Genomic DNA, 19,537 nt, shown 5'->3' with positions numbered 1-19,537 from the left:
ATTTATATAATTTAGCGGATATCAAACTTTCATTTCTTCAAGCAGTTAGTTTTCGACAACTTAAAACACGAAATAAAGTAGAGGACATACAATTATGTTTCTGACCGTATAATGTATAGAAAGAATAAATGCACCACTTTTTCAGTGTTTAAACAAATCTAATTTATTTAAATAGTTACTTTTACAAGAATACTTTTAAAATCGTAATTAATAATATATCTTCTATTTTCTCGCATTTTTTTATTTATCGAAAAATAACTGTTTAAACAAATAAAAATTGTTTTTAAAAATAGAAATTCCTTAAAAAATACAAGAAATGTATCAAAATTATGTGATTATTCAACAAAAAATTGCATAGGATATTAATTTAAAAAGAAAGTTGATATCTCTGGTTCAATTTTTAGCAATTTTGAAAATAAAACATAATTAATTATTTAAATAATTACATAAGTTTCTTAGAAAAATGTACTGCTCCGATGACAATATTTAACAATATTCAAATGCTCCATTAGTAATTCTTGTATGAAAAAGACGACGGAAATTGCTAAGAAGTAACAATAACACGTAAAAATGTAGTTTTTTTATTTTTGGGTAATATTTGGGGCGCTGCGGAGAAGGTGAGAGGGTGGGTTGGAAATAAAAGTTATTAGTGTAGTTTTAATTTGCTGGACACTCATCTTAAATCTGTAAAAACCTGGGCACATTTCGATCAAACCGTGGAACATGAGTTCAATTTTGCAAAAATTAAAAATTTCCGGCTGTTAATTAAATGAGATTTTTAAGTACCCGGTAGCACGTGTTGATATTCAAATAAAAACATAAAAATACAGATCTTCTTTCTCCGAAAATGGAAACTTTTAGAAGGGTTTCTTGCCCTATAAAAAGAAAAAAAAAATTGCAATGCATTTTTGGACCACTCTAATATATATATATATACCAAAATAGGTTTTGATTCCTCTAGAATCAACACCTAGGTTTCTCTCAAGCTTAAAGATCTGGCTGAAATGAATAACGAGCTTCGTGAACATTTTCCCGAAGAATCCGACCTCTGGACTATCAATTGTTGCGTGTATAATGCAGCGTGAGCTTTGGCCGATGCGAACCGTAAAACAAAACCAACGGTTGATCATAAGACCAAAAGACTCGCCATAAAGATAGGCTGGGTAAGACAGTACGCGTCCCGCATTCACTGTGTGATTGACTAATCACATCTAGAAAGAATTTCACCGCCAAGGTTGAAAAGTTTGCGCGTCAACTCCGGACCCGTTATCACACACTTAACAAGTCAAAGCTGCTGACCATGCACACACTGTATAAAATATTCACAGCTATCCTAAATGATGATTTTCTTAGGAGCATTTAGCAGAACGGTGCTAAGGCTAATGCCGTAAGTTTGACAGAGATGGTAATAAAGCACTCTTAGTGCAGCGTTGTGCCTTTTGATGTAGGTCTTTCCCGTATGAGTTGGACAACTGGATAGTATGTGTCTTATATGCTCGGTGTGTGCATAACACGCTCCACAGCTATCATCGGGAATATCTTGGCCGAAAATGTGGTCACGGTATGCTAAAATGGAAAAGACAACGTCTTAACATGCCAATATGAAACCCAACCGTGCTCGATTTCAATCCCAGTGATTTAAGGAAAGCAAACACTAGCTTATACAACATCGACTGATCCTCCATATTTCTGTGGAAGAAACCGTGCATCTTCTCGTCAAGGAGCTGTTCATGAAAGTTTTTCTTCAGTGCTTGTTTTATCCGGGCCTCCAACGAAAAGATGCTGTAAATACGATTTCTGCCACAATTTTAAACCGATTACAATTTTTTGTTGAAAACTAAAGCTTACTAAATTATTAATAGATAGCTCGAGGCCGTTTTAAACAAAATTATTCTTCACTTTATTTATAAAAAAGGTTGACAAAAGTCGAAAAATTTAAGATATTGTTGCTATAATGACACGCAATGAATTCAAACTGATTGATATTAGTGTTCAATCAATAAATAAACATTCCTGAAACATAACATAATAGTTTATTGTAAATTAATACATTTTTATTAAGGGGAAATGGGGGATAATGCATGTTCCTATATTTTCAAGCGCAGTTGCGGTCTATCGACTTTAAATCTATAACAGCAAGAGTTCTGCTTCGATTGACTTGAAATTTTGATACAATATTTTTTTAAATATTTTACAACAAAATTTTTTTTGTAAGTGCTTATTTTCCATTCCACCCTTAACAATCGTATTGTTATAATCCATGGTAGGTGATTTTTCAATGCAATTTTCTGGCTCCACACGTCTTTTCTAAACATTTTTTAAACCGTTAATTTCTGAAGGATTTGCTTTACATAGAGGATGGACACGCTGGGGCTTACATGCATGGCGAACATGAAAGCTACCCGAAATGCAGAACAGTAGAGGAGAAGCCATTGTAAGAATATTCTGCAGTGCCAGTGGGCGAAGTAAGAATTTTGTTTGTCGCTTATTTGCGACAAAAAAATTAAAAACAAAATCCTGTCGGATATATTAATGGGTAGTATAGAAACAGGCGAGGGAATCAGCATTGGACCTTTAACAAACTTGATCAAAGAGAAATTGAAATTAAAGGAATATGAGGTTGAATTGGTTAAAAAAAAGCTTTTTCGACAATTCATTCCGGCGTTTAAAAAAAAGAAGCTCCTTTTTTATAAAGAAGAAGTGTATGAAGGCAAACATCAAAATTGGTTACTTTCCCCATATGTGGTATATTTTGAGCACCAAAAATGTGAAAGACATTCGAAAAGTGATTTTGACGATTGTTCAATTTCACCTAAGAGGAGAAAGATTGCGCCCATTCGGGAAACCTACTCAGAAACAGAACTCAAAGTCGCATTTCTCAAAAACTTTAAATATTTAGGGAAGACTTCATTAGAAAAGAAAAAAATCCGTGAAGCTCTAATAAAGTTTTAATGGAAGATGCTAAACTTTTGAAGCATCAATTTGAGAGTATTTGTCTGCAAATAAAGACAAAGAATGCGGACATATTGAAACCGTACAAAGAACTCTCTACAGCAAGACAAGAATGCTGTCCTTCAGAATCAGCCATACAAGTTAGGGAAAAACAGGTCAAGATTGATTTACAAGCTTTGTTGAATCATACAGAATCACGTTTTCTTCAAATCCCTGAAATCATGTATTTGACTAATATACTATTATCACGCCTAGAAATGTAGTTTATTTAAGGATGATAACCAAATGGGGTTGTGATGAAGCCTCGAGTCAGAGTAAGTATGAACAAAAATTCGATGAAGACGGCATATCCGATGAAAGCATATTTAAGGTATCTATGGTATTTACCCTTATGCTTAGATGTCCAATCTCCTCTCAAATCATCTGAAACATTTTCTCTCGAGTCTTCGTAACTTTGGAACAATTTTTGGTCAGGTTCTGTCAGATATTATTGTCCGCCAATGTTTGAATACAAAAAGGAAAAACACGTTAAAAATAGATTAGAAGTAAATCCAATGAAAAAAGAAACTGCCGCACTGTAACCAACAACCATTAAAATCAATAATTTCAAATTTTGTGTACATTATAAAATCGTTTTCACAATGGTTGCTGGAAAAGTGTTCCAGGCAGTTTCTGAAACACCATCAGCTGCATCCTGCTTTATACAAGATGGACACGGTGGGGCTTACATGTATGGCGAACTTGAATGCTACCCGAAATTGTACGGGGGCATTTTCAAATTCCGCGCCTTTAAAGTTGCATTCGGATCGGCCATTCGGTCAAGTCCGTGCATCTTTGGATCAAGTTTATCATAGATTTCATGGTTAAGTTCGAAACTTCAAATAGATACAAGTGTCAACAAAAATGTAGGCTATGTTACGTAGTAATTACAAATGATAAAAGTGTTTATTTAATGAGCAAGCGAGACATGTCGACTGAGAAGTAAACTTCTATTTTTTCTTCTGACAATAACATTATGGAATGGCTGCTGAGTGACAAATACTGTAAAATAGTAATAATATTTTACGCTTCCAGTGGGCGAAGTGTGAATTGTGCCCGGTATGCTTATTATGCTTTCGATGGATTGTTCTTGACCAAAGAAATGTTTTTTGGTTTTGTATGTTTATTGATGACAGTGTCGGCAGTATTAATTTAAATAATAATTACTTATTAATAATTTTAATAATTAACACATTAAATCAGAATTTAATCATTTATTTCTATTTTTTTCCAAAGGTCGATTCTAGACGAAATACATATCCGGAAATGCAGACGGAATTGGTGCATTTCAGTTGGTGCCTTTCAACCAAAATGATTGAAAAATCGTTATCTCTGGACCTTATCCCAAGACTGGGGATTGATCAGCCCTTAAATTAAATCTGAGTCATTTTGATGGTATAGGCGTATCAAAAAGATATCTCGAGGCAATTTAACTTGGCAGAGTTTTAATTAATAAAGTTTTAAAGGATTTTTTTACTTTAGAAAATGTTTTCTCTGGACCTCATCTCAAAATTTGCTTTTATCGACCATTAAAATAAATTAGAGACTCGCTGTGGATAGGAGTGTATCAGAAATAAACCTGGAAGCGACATTTTAGACAGGACTTTTTATTTCAATTTTTTAGAAATTATTGAATTTTCGAAATTGCTATCTCTGGATCTGATTTCAAAGCCGGCATTTAATAATCCCCTAAAGTTAATTCTGAGTCATTTTGATGACTTTAGAAAATGCTTTCTGTGGACTTTATCTCAAAATTTGCTTTGATTAACCATTAAAATAAATTAGAGACTCGTTGAGGATAGGAGTGTATCGGAAATAAACGTAGAAGCGCAATTTTAAGCAGGAATTTTTATTTAAATTTTTTTTTAGAAATTATTCTATTTTCGAAATCGCTATCTCTGGACCTGATTTCCAAGCCGGCTTTTAATCAGCCCCTTTAATTAATTCTGAGTCATTTTCATGATATAGCGTTATCAAAAAGATATCTCGAGGCAATTTATCTCGGCCGAATTTTAATGAATAAAGTTTTTAGGGATTTTTTTATTTTAGAAAATGTTTTTTCTGGACGTCATAACAAAATTTGTTGTGATTAACCACTGAAATATGTTAGGGTCTCATTGAGGATAGGCGTGTTTCAGAAATAAATGTGGAACCCAAATTTCACGCCGGAATTTCTATTAAAATTTTTTGAGAAATTATTCTATTTTCAAAATTGCTATCTCTGGATCTGAATTTTAACTAATAAAGTCATTAGGGAGTTTTCTTATTTTAGAACATATTTTCTCTAGAAGTCAACTAAAAATTTCGTTCGATTAACCGATAATAAATATAGAGTAATATCCAGTTTAAAAGATAACATCTGAAATAAAATTTACGGAATTGGTGTCTCCATTTCCAACAGCATAATTTAAACTTGAACGATGCCTGAAATAAATACACTAAAATAACATTTTGAGTAACTTTAAATTACACTGAAATATTTTTATTTTCTGATAAAATACCAATAATGTATGAATTTAATCTTTAGGCTTGATAAAATAGACAATTATAGAATAATTTCGAAAAAAAATTGGTATAAAAATGCCGGACCCTAAAATTTCGATTATACATTGATTGCTGATACATTCCTATCCTCAGCGAGGCTCTTATTTATTTCAGTGGTTGATCACACCAAATTTCGAGATGACGTCCAGAGAAAACATTTTATAAAATAAAAAAAAATAAAAGTGCATAAAAACTTTATTAATTAAAACTCGGCCAAATTAAATTCCCTCGAATATCTTTTTGATACGCCTATACCATCAAAATGACTCAGAATTAATTTTAGGGCCTGATTAAATGCCGGTTTGCAAAGCAGATCCAGAGATAGCAATTTCGAAAATAGAATCATTTCTAAAAAAATTGAAATAAAAATTCCTGCCTAAAATTTCGCTTCTAAATTTACTTTAGATACACTCCTATCGTCGGCGAGTTTCTAATTTATTTTAATGGTTTACCAAACCAAATTTTGAGATGAAGTCCAGAGAAATCATTTTGCAATAATTTTGGTTGAATGCACCAATTCCATCTGCATTTCCTGATGCGTATTTCGTCTAGGATCGATCTGTGAAAAAAAAAACAATGGAAATCAATTATTAAATTCTGAAATAATGTGTTGCTTATTAAGATTATTAATAAGTAATTACTGTCAAATTATGAATAAATAATTATTTTTTAAATTATTACTGCCGATATTGTTATTGATAAACATACAAAACCACAAAACATTTCTTTGGTCAAGAACAATCAATCCAAAGTATAATAAACATGCCGGGCCGATCTGTCATTATTTCGAGGTTATGTTCACATGCACCTGTTTGCCCTAATCGCTGTAAGTAAATGCAGGTAATGTTTATTTAAAGTTTTCGCATATAATATTTTGTTCACTATATTTAAAAAATATCCTATTTATTCATAAATACCTTTTTTATACCGCGAATAAGCGTTAAACACAATTCACACTTCGCCCACTGGAAGCGCAGAATATTATTACTATTTTATAGTATTTGTCACCCAGCAGCCATTCCATAATGTTATTGTTAGAGGAAAAAATGGAAGTTTACTTCTCTGTCGACATGTATCGCTTACTTATTAAATAAACACTTTTATCATTTGTAATTACTACATATCATAACCTATACCCTGCTGTTGTGCATTCTGGGTAACATTCAAGTTCGCCATACATGTAAGTCCCAGCGTGCCCATCCTGTATAAAGCAGGATGCAGCTGATGATGTTTAAGAAACTGCCTGGAATACTTTTCCATCAACCATTGTGAAAACCATTGTGAAAACCAAAGATTGTTCCAAAGTTACGAAGACTCGAGAGAAAATGTTTCAGATGAGTGGAGCGGAGATTGGAATCTAAGCATAAGGGTAGAAACCATAGATACCATAAATATGCTTTCATCGGATATGCCGTCTTCATCGAATTTTTGTTCATACTTACTCTGACTAGAGGCTTCATCAGAACCCTATTTGGTTATCAGCTTTAAATTAACTAAATTTCTAGAGGTGATAATAGTATATTAGTCAAATACATAATTTCAGGGATTTGAAGCAAACGTGATTCTGTATGATTGAAGAAAGCTGGTAAATCAATATTAACCGGTTTTTCCCTAACATGTATGGCTGATGCTGGAGGACAGCATGTTTGTCTTGTTGTAGAGAGTTCTTTGTACGGTTCCAATATGTCCGAATTCTTTGTCTTTATTTGCAGATATATACTCTCAAATTAATGCTTCAAAAGTTTAGCATCTTCCATTAAAACTCTATTAGAGCTTCACGGATTTTTTTTCTAATGAAGTCTTCCCTAAATATTTCAAGTTTGTGAGAAATGCGACGTTAAGTTCTGTTTCTGAACAGGTTTCCTGTTCTTTCTCCTATTAGGTGAAATCGAACAATCTTCAAAATCACTCTCCAAACGTCTTTCACATTTTTGATTCTCATAATATACCACATAGGGGGAAAGTAAACAATTTTTATGATTGCCTTCATACACATCTTATTCATAAAAATCGCTTTTTTTTTTTAAACGCCGGAATGAAGTGTCGAAAAAGCTTTTCTTGGACTAATTCAACCTCATATTCCTTTAATTTAAATTTCTCTTTGATCGAGTTTGTTAAAGGTCCAATACTGATCCCCTCGCCTGACTCTATACTACCTATCAATATAACCGACAGGATTTTGTTTTTGACTTTAACGTCGCCCATTTAGGACAACAATAAGAAGAATATTTCTTAAAACACCAAGGTTAAAAGTCTGTTAACACGTGCTGCTGACATCGGCTACTTGAAGAAAAAACAAAATTAGTTGATAACCAAGAAGTAGCAGTTTCAGTTTGAAGTTAGATATCTATTTCAAACCAAAAAAAAATGCATGTAAAACCCACGGAATAGCCGATACCAGTCCGAAGTTAGCCGTCTACTTCGAGCAAAGACAAATGAGTGTAAGTAACTGCGCATTTATTTATAAAATTAGTTTCTGACAATCACATTTGTCACGAAATAGCAATAGTTTACAAGAGTATCACTAGTAAGACTGACAAAGTACTTTAAAAAAAAGTACCTCAAATACTTAAAAGTGGCTTAAACGGCGCACTTGTTTATAAAATTTGTTTATAACAATAAGAAATATATTCCGTTTTGTCTTCAAATGTTTTTATGTTACTTTAAATTGGATTAAAAAAGAAAATTGATTAATAAATATCCACAACCACTTAAAAATTACCTACTATTGTTTATAACAATACAATAGTTAATACAAATGTATTAATTTATAATAAACTATTAGGTTATTGCGTGTTATTATAGTAACGATATCTTAAGTTTTACGATTTTGGCCAATCTTGTGTATAAATAAATTACACAATATTTTTTTTCAATCGATTAGCTTTAATTTGCAAAAAAAATTAATCTGTTGAAAATTGTAGTCGAAATCGTATTTTGAACATTTTTTCGTACTTTTGCCCCACCGTGCAGCGTGAGATGTAATGTCCTGGAACAGAAGATTTAAAGCATATGTTTTTGTTTATGTGCATGACCTTTCGTGACAAGGTATCAAGGGAGCTAAGCTCGTCCTTCGTCCATGAAAGCTCTCCAAATGAATATAGTATTATCCGGACGGCAATCATGTTTGTTGCAGATACTTTGTTCCTCGCCGACAGGTCGGAAGACCAAACCTGCCGGATTCGACGTTTTTATCTTTTTCGGAGAGATGCTAGGAAAAGAGGATCATCCATCCTTGTAGAAACCGGCAAGCAAGAAAAAGGCTGCATACTCTGAGAAGTCACCCGGTATCCCAGAATTACCATTCGAGACACCTTACGCAGGTGCCATTCAGTTTTCGGCACGGTTGTTGCGCCTCTCTTTAAGGTTAATTCCTTGGAGAGCACCACTGAAAATTGTCCGCTGACTGCTTATTAAACTTATTAAACGATTATTAAACGCCAGTTACGAACTTCCCAGCCAAAGATAGGCATCATGAAAGATCTGATTCAATTTCAAACGTTTCCTAAAAGAAAATGATATTTTACAGGCAGGTTGGAGTCTACTCTAATAAATGGTTCATTAAATATTTTTGTTTGAAAGAGACTTCTTGTGGCTGCGTAGCGAATGACGCCTCTTATAAGCGCTTTATTTTTCAGGATAAAAATAACATTTATTTGATTGCGAGTAAATTTTTTTTGATTATGTGTACATTTATAATATTTAGAAAGATTTTACCCTGCCTCAGTTCAGACCAGAATGAGGTCAACCTCATATTCTGGTACAGCAAATAGTCCCTGTGAAATAAAAATAAGAATTAAATTCTTTTCTACATTTACAAGCCGATTGAAGTCAACTTCATTCACTGGTTGACTAAATACGGTGATTTCATTCTTAAATAAATGAAATACTTGAAATCACAATGTGTGCATTTAAAAATGAGACTTTTATTATCTGCCTTATTTTCAAGCACACTGTAGTCAACTTCTTTCTCTGCTGTCAAATAATCATAGATAATTCTCAGTGACATAAAATGTCTAAATACAAATTCAAATCAATAGTTTGAATAACGTCTGCGTTTGTTTCTAGGTTTATAAAATACTGCGTGATTTTTAAATTGAAAAAAATACTATTTTGTATTTTTATTTTTTTAGATTCTATTCTGCAAATCATATATTATTTTAAATCAAACTCCTAATTGAGTATAATGACACTGGAATTCCTTCTCAGCTTAAGCTAAATGATTTAAAGGGAGACTCTAAATCACAGGCGAACAGAGCGGAGTTTACTCCCTCCTCTGATCCAAGAAGTGACTTTCTTACCTACAAGGCAGTCTAATTTCAAAACTAATTTACTAATTATATTGATTAAATAATTGACTAAGTTCTACATGTTACAATAAATAATAGGCCGTCGCGGATAATTGTTCAGGGATGGTTTCGAAGGAATCAACCCTAAACGGATGCATAAAAACCATGCTGAAAGCTGAATAGCACCTGAGTGATGTGTCTTCAACGGTGACTTTATGATACCGGGTGACATCACAGAGTATGCTGCCTTATCCTTGCATGGGGGACCCTACAAGAAAGGACGAACCCTTCGGCTAGCTGCTTTTGAGAACAATAATAAAACCATCAAACCACCAAAAAGTTTAAGATGCCCTTCAAAACGATCGAACGCGTAGAGGAACCGACAATGGGTCGGCAAACAGTGCCGATCATATTAGAATTCGGGGTGCTGAAAATAATTTAGATGAAAACATGACGTCAAACCTGCGAAACGCACAAATTGAGTGGAAAAATAAACTTAAGGATGACTTGCTAGACTTTATGGCGCGTATGCACACTCTGTGGTGCCAAAAACCCCCAGATCTTCAGAACGTTTCGCATCAGTTATTCGGAAATCAACATGAATGTATCTTAAAAATGGATATGTACACGGAGCGCTTCGCTAACCACTGCTGGAAAAAAAGCTTCAGGCGAATATGAGCAAGCAACATTAGGTCCAGCCACAGACGACCAACAATTGTTCAGTTTATGGTGCTGTGAGAACTTTGACTAACGGGTGTTATCGGATGCAAGAAGGAGAATTCAAAGGAGGAAGAGATTGATTAGGGAGAATCAACAGTTTCTTGTTCACCCACCGCGCTTCCTTAGCATTCCCCCTGTTTCTGTCAAAAACCAACTAAAGTCCAACGAGGTAGACTTTTTACAGAGAGATATACAAGACCCCGAAAACCCTGCAGCGGAAAGAAAATTCTGATAATATCAACAACTTCAAAGAATTTTGCGAAAAACTTATAACATCTGAGGAGCAATGTGCATCAATCACTGCTGAGAAGGTAAAAACGGCATTTAGAAGAACGAAGAATTTTTCCGCTGCAAGAAAAGGTGGTACCAATATTTTTTAGTGCAAGAACTTTACTTCTACACATAAATATCTGGCCCGAATATTCACGTTATATTATAGTCGAAAACGCCCATTTCACAGTGGCTGGTGTTAGGACACACTATTTTCGTACCGAAAGAAAACAACTTGTTCAACCCAACGAATTACAGACCAATAACTTGTTTTAACACGCTGAATAAGATGTTTACAGCTGCCCGAAACAACATGATTGTTTAAAGAATTGAGCCTGTATAAAGAGAGATGTATAAATAATCTGGCTCGAAAAAAGATGTAGCAGGCTACCGAGAGAACCTGCTAATTAAAAGGTGCGTCTGCCAAAATGCAGCAGACAATCAGCGCGCCATGTGAATGGCCTGGATTGATTACCGAAAAGCTTTAGACTTACCATCTGTCTATTGGAAAGTTAGAAAGTTCATCCACATATAGATAGACACATAGATAGATTGATGCCCATTTGGAAACGATCAACGTTATCTTCCAGAGGAGCATCTGTCAGGGTGACTCCATTAGACAACTTTTTTACATCGCCTTCTTGCCTCTACCTTCTACAATGCGAAATTCTGCTGGATACTTTTGTGGCGACACTTATCATCGCAAGCATAAGATCACTCATGTACTTTATATGGATGACCTAAAGATCTATGCTTCTGGTAAAAGCAAACTTCAGACTGTTTTAAATACCTGCAAAAAGTGCACAGGAGAGTTTAGCATGGACGTTGAATTGGAAAAGTGCGCCAAAACTCATCGGACGAAAGGAAAGATTATAAGTGTTCCCAAAGAACCTGAGCTTGTGGATATAAGTGTTATTAGACATATTGACACTGGAAAGACCTATACATAGCTAGGTGTTTCTCAAAACCGCATTTAAGGCGTAACATAACTGAAAGAGTATTTCCCAAGCAGATACAAGCATCTTCTTCGACAGATTTGGTCTGCAAATCTGCCGGCGTTTAGTAAGGTACCTGCGAATAACATGCTTCCCGTCCCCGTTCTACTGTCATCATTGGGGGTGGTTCAATAGGCCAAAAACGAGCTTACGGCCCTTGATATCGGCAAATGTTAAATCGAGCATATGCGTAAGAGCTTGAATACCAATTCGTCTATTCTGCGATTATACATCTCACCCCGTCAAGGCGGACGCAGACTTCTGAATTTCCAGTGTCTCCATAACCGAATTGTTCTAAGTACAGCTTACATCGTTGCAACTGGCAGGGATCTTCTCCTAAGAATGCTCAGGAAGCACGAGATGATTGGCAAAGGAACATTTCTTTAAACAGCCGCGGAGTAGGCGGGCGAGACCCATGACCTGGATTTTAAACTTTAACCTTTTCTCGGATCATCAGGGCTTAACTCAGGTATAGAGTGTTTTATTTTTGCACGTCAGGACGACGTCATTTTTGCCTTAATATACAGTGAACGCACTTTATGCCAAGAACTTCCAAGCGATAGGTAAAGACCGTGTCCTGCACACGCTGAGTACATAGAATACATACTATCTGGGTGTCCCACCCACGCGGAAACGACGTATCTCTACAAACATAATGCAATCCTAATAGTCTAATAGTGCCAATTTTTCGTTAATTACGATTTTCCGACAGCAGTCTCTATTGTACGCTCGGGGTCTGGCATCGTTCTCCGAGACTTCGAGAAAAGAACTACAATCTTGATTGAATTCTCGTTCCCGGCCTACTATAACGTCACTACCAAGGAGAAGGAAAAAGGCGAGCTGAATCAAGAACTCAAACGGGAGCTGCAGCGACTGTACACAAAAAATTCGGTAAAAGTAATTTTCCTTGAGATAGATGATTTGGAGGTGCGAAACTTTCACTAAGTCGTAACCTTAAAGTCATAACCGTCATAACCGGTTCTCGACCAGTTGTGCACAAAACTACGAATTTTGGCCAACGTTTTGTGAACATTACAGCCCACTTCTTCAGGCCTATCCTGAAACTGAAGTTTCAGGTTATGTCACTCTTATTTATACTCTCTTGGTTGTCTGTGATGGGCTAGAGCGCAGACCCCTCGGTGGGACGCTCTAGCCAATCACACGAATCGTAGAAAGTATACATAAGAACAACATAACCTGATATCCCATTCACAAATACTGTTATGTTATCTAACAAAAAAGAATCACTTACATGGTACCAGGTTCAATTCCAGGTCCTCGAATAAGGAAGGGTACTCTAACATCGAATTCGAACGGAAAACTTTTTCCCTTGATAAGTCCAAATTGTCCCAGATGATATCCATGATCAGATGTATACATTATATACGTATTATCTAACTCACCAAGATCTTTTAATTCTTGATAAATCTGAAAAAATCATAATCAATGAATCATTTCGCTAATTTTTTATTTCAGTTTACCTTCATAAGTCGCCGTCAAAATTATACAAACTTGCGGTTTTCTAATATTTTTATTATATGAACATTTATTTAGAGATAACTTGCCCTATCAACTGCAGCATCGACACTTTGAAGTGTCTGAAGTCTTTTTGTCATCAAGAGATTGGTAAATTGCTTATGAATTGGTTGCATTTTTTGTGTCACTTGTAAAATCCACTGTTTATCAGGATTTGGAGCATAATCGTAAGCTGGAGTACTGAAATAAAAATATTTTCTTAAATAAATAAGCAAATATTTTAAAACATCTAACCAAAGATATTAAGCCCTAGATACGACAAGAGATTAGTTCTACCACAAATCGGTAGTTAGCGCAGCAGGCTAGAGTGTGATTTACATATATTTAAAGTTTGCCATAAGGGCAATCGCGGTATTTGGCCCGGAGAAGGTCCTAATCTAAAAAGTGCAACCGCTCCCAATAAAATCAGAGTAGAAACTTCAGCTGTAACCACGTCTCACGACTGCGAGATAAGCGGTTACAGTCTGGGCGGACTGAATATGATGATCCGGAAAAACTCTCAATCACCCCGAGAACAAGGAGCAACAGAATCAATTGTTGAGAATATGAAGTTCCAGTATATGCGGAACCTCTAATCCTCGATAATTGATTTTATTTGCCTAGGAGCCTTTAGCGAAGCGGTATTAGGACGAAAGCGGTAAGCAAGACATATATGGTAATAAAGCACTCTCAGTGACTCATTGTGCCTTTGGATGTAGGTCCTAGATGCTCGGGGTGTGCATAACACTCTCTGCATCTATAATCGGGAATGTCTTGGCTCAAAATTTGGCGACGGAATGCGTAAGTAGAAATGGCACCATCTTGGCATGTAAAAATAAAACTCTCCGAGCCCGACTTCTATTCGAGTGATCTAAGGAAAGCAAAACTTAGCTCAAACGACATAGATGATTCTCCACATTTCTGTGGAAGATGCCATGCATCCGCTTGAAGAGGAGCTGTTCACGGAAGTTTTTCTCCAGTACTTTCTTAATCCTGGCCTGTGGGAGTGAGTACTCGAGATGGATAAGATTTGATGCTTCTTGCTCTGATTTGATGCCTCCTCCGCTGTTTTGTACAGAAACGCTTCTTTGTCCACTTCTTCGTGCTTCCTAGCCATTTTCATAATTGCTGTTATCATGAGCAACTAGGGAAAGGGGCTCGTCCATCCTTGTAGAGCCCTACATGCAAAGATAAGGCCACCCAGCTTTAGGCACAATAAACTTTATATTACACAAAAAGTGTAAAGTACGATATTACTGTCTTAATCAAGATCACTGTCTTCATGAATTAGTGGCAGTGTGTTGGTATTCGTAAATATTTTGCTAAGTATCTCTGCTAGCTTTATTATTTTCGATGAATAGTGAGAATATTTCAAGTAATTAATAATTGCCGCAATATATGAGGAGAATCCCAGGGTTTTACGTCCATTAGAAAACTCGCACGTACGTCGATTTATTCCTTTATATCCTCTGATGTGAGGAATATATTCAATATAACAACGGTAATTTATTTTCTGCACGTGACGTGATGGGACTTGTACTTGTTGCATGCTGTCACTGTTGTTTACTAATTTAAGATTCACGCTACCATCCTTATTTATTATTTCAGCAAGGTAACACAAACTGTTTGAGATAGCTGGTACGAACCTGTCGGAACATTTATTACTATAAAAAATAAACTAATAATGTATGTAGAAGAAAGTGAGCCTAATATAGTGTCAAATTTATTATTTATTTTGTTTTGAATTACTTTATTTGCTATTAATTTATTGTTTTGTTATTTTTCACTTATTTATAAATAATATGAATGTTGCATGTAAAGAGTATTTTTAGGTTAGTTTTGGAGATTATTGGAAAATTCTGCAAATCACCAGAGGACAGTGGCGAGAAAATTACTTTCTTTCTGTTCCACCCTTTCTCAATCAGTTCGTCTCCTAGAGTACCTTCGCTATCCTGAACAGCTATCCTACGATTTCCTTTATAGGCAGGTATTAAAACTCTATAGCCTTTCGCCTTTAAATCTGCCTTTATATCTTTAAATCCTCTTTACAAAGTTTTTAATATGCTTATGAATAAGGTGATTTCTACATAACAGTATATACATACACACGCACACACATTCGTCTAACAGTATATGTCTGAAGACTTACTTTCTCAGCAACTTTGGTGAATTTTTTATCGATTACTTGATATTGTTCCTCATAAGTCTATCTTTACACATTCCACCTTCGTTGTCTTCGTTGACTTCAGGCATAACCTGTTCTATTTTCGATCAGTCTTTTACAACATTTTTCGTAAATAAAATCTCCTCAATCTATCCGCTTGGTAAGCAACGACGAATACGGGCTTTCTTCGGCTTCATTTTCGATTATATTTCTTTGCCGTGACACCCTTTTGATTAGACGCTTACATATAGCGTAATGTTATTTGACCACCATAGCGAACAAACTAAGTCTACGTAAGCAATGATCAAAGTAAACGAAAATTTTAGCAATTCTACACTTTTCTGCAAATTCTTCGTAAATTGATGAAATTTGTTTTGTCTCATTTTTATCGCTTTGTAAAAAATATATGTTACTGATCAGACTTCGATTATTTTGCGAAATAAAATGATGGTGGACCTCGTTAGAAAACATGGTACAAAAATCTAAGAAAATACATTTTTTTGTTTCTCTTTCTCGTTCACGCGCTTCACACGATTCAATCTGAACCTGAAGAATTTATGGAAGCCAAATTGAACTCAAAGTAGCTTATTGTTAGTAATGAGATCAACGAACAAAGATTTTGATTTCAAACCAAAAATTTACAATCTTAATAGAAAAAGATGCAACTTCTACCAGAAGAAAAGAATTTTTAAAACAAAAAAATATACTTTTTAACCTAAATCTTGTATTTTCAACCGAAAAATATTTTTCAGTCAAGAAAAAAAATATGTAAAAAAAATCAAGACAATTTTAAAGAAAATTAATTTATTTTTCCCAAGTTTAAACAAGTTGAGGGCAAATTTAAATCAGTTTAAGAGATATTTAGGACTTTTCAAAGCTTGCAAAATGTTAAAACTAAATAAATATAAATTTTCGGAAAACTTTCAGTTTTTAAATATTTTTAATCTTTGAAAAACTGAAAAATTACTAAATGCCTTTAAACTGGCTCAAATTATCCGTGAAATTGTCTTAAAATTTTCGAGAGTCATTTCGACCATTTTGGAAATCTTTTCTAATGTTTTAAGAGAATATTGTTCTCTTATAAAGCCGCAGCCCACCGGCTTTATTTACTCTCGGCCTGTTTGCACTTTAGTCATTCCCTCAGTCTCCCCAGCTCACACTCCAATTTGTGGTTCCTCTGTTAGGGCTCTCCTGAACTGCGTGGCTATTGCTTCTGGCACTCCGCAGACCTATCTTTTGAACCTGGACCATCCGTTTTATCAAGGTTCCTGCCTACTGGAAAGCTACTTAACTCAATTCTGAGTACTCGTAACATAGAAAGAAATGGATGTCAGGAATCTCGTAAATCTTATCTGGCGAGAATGACGACAAACAAAAAAAATCTATGCTCTGCTTATTTCTACAATACTATGGGCATGCAAAGGTTTCGAGAAACAACTAGAAAGGAGTTGGCTATAGCCCCCCCCCCCTACCCTAGGCGGTCTCTCTTCCCGGTAGGGGAACAGAAGTTTTACGGGAATCTCTTGTTATCTCTTTTTGGGCTGAGAATGTTAACTCGGCTTTGCGCATGACCCTGTCTCCATCTTTGAATGCCACGTTTTGCCACCTTTTGCCGTAATTTACCTTTTGACGGTCGAACGAATTCGCGTGATGTGAGGAGACTAAATCCTGAAGCTCCTTAAATTTAACCATTCTTTGCCTCCATTCTTCGTGGTCTTGTGGGGGAAATTCGGGTGGGCCTTCGATCCTTCGACACAAGCTATTGTAAGGTTTTGGTTTTTACTTAGATTCAAATAGGCAGATTAAATTCTCGTGATGTTATGCACGGACGTATTTGAGGCGAACCTAAAATCTTTAAGGTACGGTTCCCACTGCCCATAGGTTCAATACATGATCCTCGAAAGACTTGATAGTTGTCTCGGCTTTTGCACGTCTCATGGGTGCCAAGACTACCTATTTGGTATAAAGGTCTTTGAATACCACTAAATATTCGAATACTAGTGCCGCTTTTGGCCACGGACCCATTACGTCATCCTTGATATGCTGACAGGTGGCGCCTGATCGTACCCATAGAGAAATGTTACGATACATACCTGGCGAGTAATACTGTACCAAGATTCTCAAGAACGTGCATTCGATTCCCAGATGTGTTGCTTGCCAGTCATTGTGCATCTCATCGAGGACTTCTTGTCTTCTGTTGGCTGGTACTGTCAACTGTTCAGCCTCTCGGTCTTCGATATCCGGATCTACTAGTGGATTCGGGCGGTATCGATACAGCATTCCATCCACTATTTTCCACAGAGGAAATTTCTAGTGGTCTCTTTCACCTCACGCAGTCGTTTATGATACCACTCGTCCTCCAACGGCTCCATAACGGCTATGGGGATTTCCACTTCCGTCTTGTATATCATAGAAAGGGCGTCAAGTACATGATGCAAAGCTCCTTTCCGGTGTACGACCTCAAAATCGTATTTGAGGAGATCAAGTGCCCATCGCGCCAATCGGCTGGTTGGATTATGAATACTTTCTCTCCGCGGCCGGCATTGTCCTACTGGCAAAAGCGATCACTCTCTCAACGCCATCTTGCATCTGCGTTTAAACTGATATAAGACCAAAATCGCTCGCGTCGGTCTGGAGCACGAATGGTAGTTCGAAGTCTGGGTACGTTTGTAACGGTGCTGTTGCGATTGGTTCTTTTAGCTTGGCGAAGGCGCCTTCCTGTTCAGTTCCACATTCCCATAGGACGTTCGTTCTAAGCAGCTTTTTCAGTGGTTCCGCGTCAATCGCAAAGTCCTGTACGCGGTCTATCACTCAAATGACCTCTTCCTGGTTATCCTTGAGCATCTTATTGTCGATAACCATGTCATCTAGGTACGCGTAGACATTTGCTTCCATGTCTGGCCCTATAAGAAAGTCTACCCGCCGCTGGAATGTCGCAGGGGCTCCTGGAAGTCCAAGAGGGCATCCTTGCGAACTCAAAATGCCCCATTGCAGAAACTGTAGGTGTGGTTGCGAGTCGTGCCTTTGAGCCCTCTCTATGAAAACTCAACATCCACGTGGTCTGTCATGGTTGTACCGAGCGGTTGCCTGGAAAAGCGACTAGGAACACTCACCAAGAAAAGTACGGCCACCTAACTCGAAGCCATTCTGCTAGTTCCTATTTAGTCCCCTAGTTCATCCTTCTACGGTCTTTATGGTCCCTTTACCGGTCTTTTTGCCAGGAAGTTCAAGACGCCGTCAAGCTAAGAACTGAAACGTCAGTTCCTGGTCTCGGCTGCTGTCTTACCTTCGAGTTTTAAAATTTCAGCGTCGGGCCTGTTGATTGGCTGGTTGTAACGGGAAGGATCCAATATGTTAACTCCGCCAATTTGTGCCCTTGTACTAGCGTCCGCCGCGCCGATTGGTTTCGCTATATAGAATACTGAGGTTCCCATTGGCTGCCTAATTGCTAGTCATTAAATTGCACCTTGAGTCTCGACCAATGTATTGTCGCTTCACAATTCAGCGATGCAGGGTTCGTTCGGTGTGACACGGTGGTCCGCCTAGTGCTGCCACTCGCCGTTGGTCGCAGAGTAACTGCTCCGTGTTGCTTGTGGCTGGACGGTGATTTCGGTAGCCCCCCCCCCCCACCCTGTCTAGACAAACATGGCCGTCGGTCAAGACGGTGTCTGACGGGTGCTACCTCTATTAGCTGCGCGGGATCGCTGCACCTTATTAGCAGTGTTCGGCCCTTTTCCCTACAGTGGTTGACGAACGGCCGACTGACTGTGAGATTTTCCCACAGTTTACCACCTTTCAGTGTTCATGCGTTAACAAAGTCATAGTGTTCGTTGTCGTCTTCGGTATCTCAGGTTTTCTTCAGATTCCTGTTCCAGCCTCGACCCAGACCCCTTACATTTCGGTGCTCAAAATGAATACAATGTTTGAGAAAATAAATCTGAACTGGGATGTACTTTATTTGCCGTAATGAGGTGCGGCTTCAGCGAACCCATGGAAAACTGTTATTACTTTATGTGATAACTTTTTATCTTTAAAAAACCTTTACTATA

The 19,537-nt window shown here is 36.7% G+C and overlaps 1 protein-coding gene across 16 annotated transcripts in view; it reads right to left on the bottom strand.

Moving 5' to 3' along the window:
- LOC117166986 (extracellular sulfatase SULF-1 homolog) overlaps window positions 1–19,537 on the bottom strand; it is a 554,052-nt gene that overhangs the window by 329,406 nt on the left and 205,109 nt on the right. For all 16 annotated transcript variants that reach the window (XR_004466341.1, XM_033351500.1, XM_033351499.1 and 13 more), the window contains 2 exons: window positions 13,375–13,525; window positions 13,062–13,237 (listed from right to left, as the gene is read on the bottom strand). Coding sequence is in view for 15 of the 16 variants with exons in the window: in XM_033351500.1 (XP_033207391.1) it covers window positions 13,062–13,237; window positions 13,375–13,525 (327 nt within the window). In the remaining variant the exon portion in view is untranslated. The remainder of the gene's footprint in view (window positions 1–13,061; window positions 13,238–13,374; window positions 13,526–19,537) is intronic.

The sequence above is a fragment of the Belonocnema kinseyi genome, chromosome 2 (assembly GCF_010883055.1).
Source record: "Belonocnema kinseyi isolate 2016_QV_RU_SX_M_011 chromosome 2, B_treatae_v1, whole genome shotgun sequence".
Classification (NCBI taxonomy): domain Eukaryota; kingdom Metazoa; phylum Arthropoda; class Insecta; order Hymenoptera; family Cynipidae; genus Belonocnema; species Belonocnema kinseyi.
The sequence above is the reverse complement of the archived record's forward strand: the minus strand, read 5'-3'. Positions and strand labels throughout refer to the sequence as shown.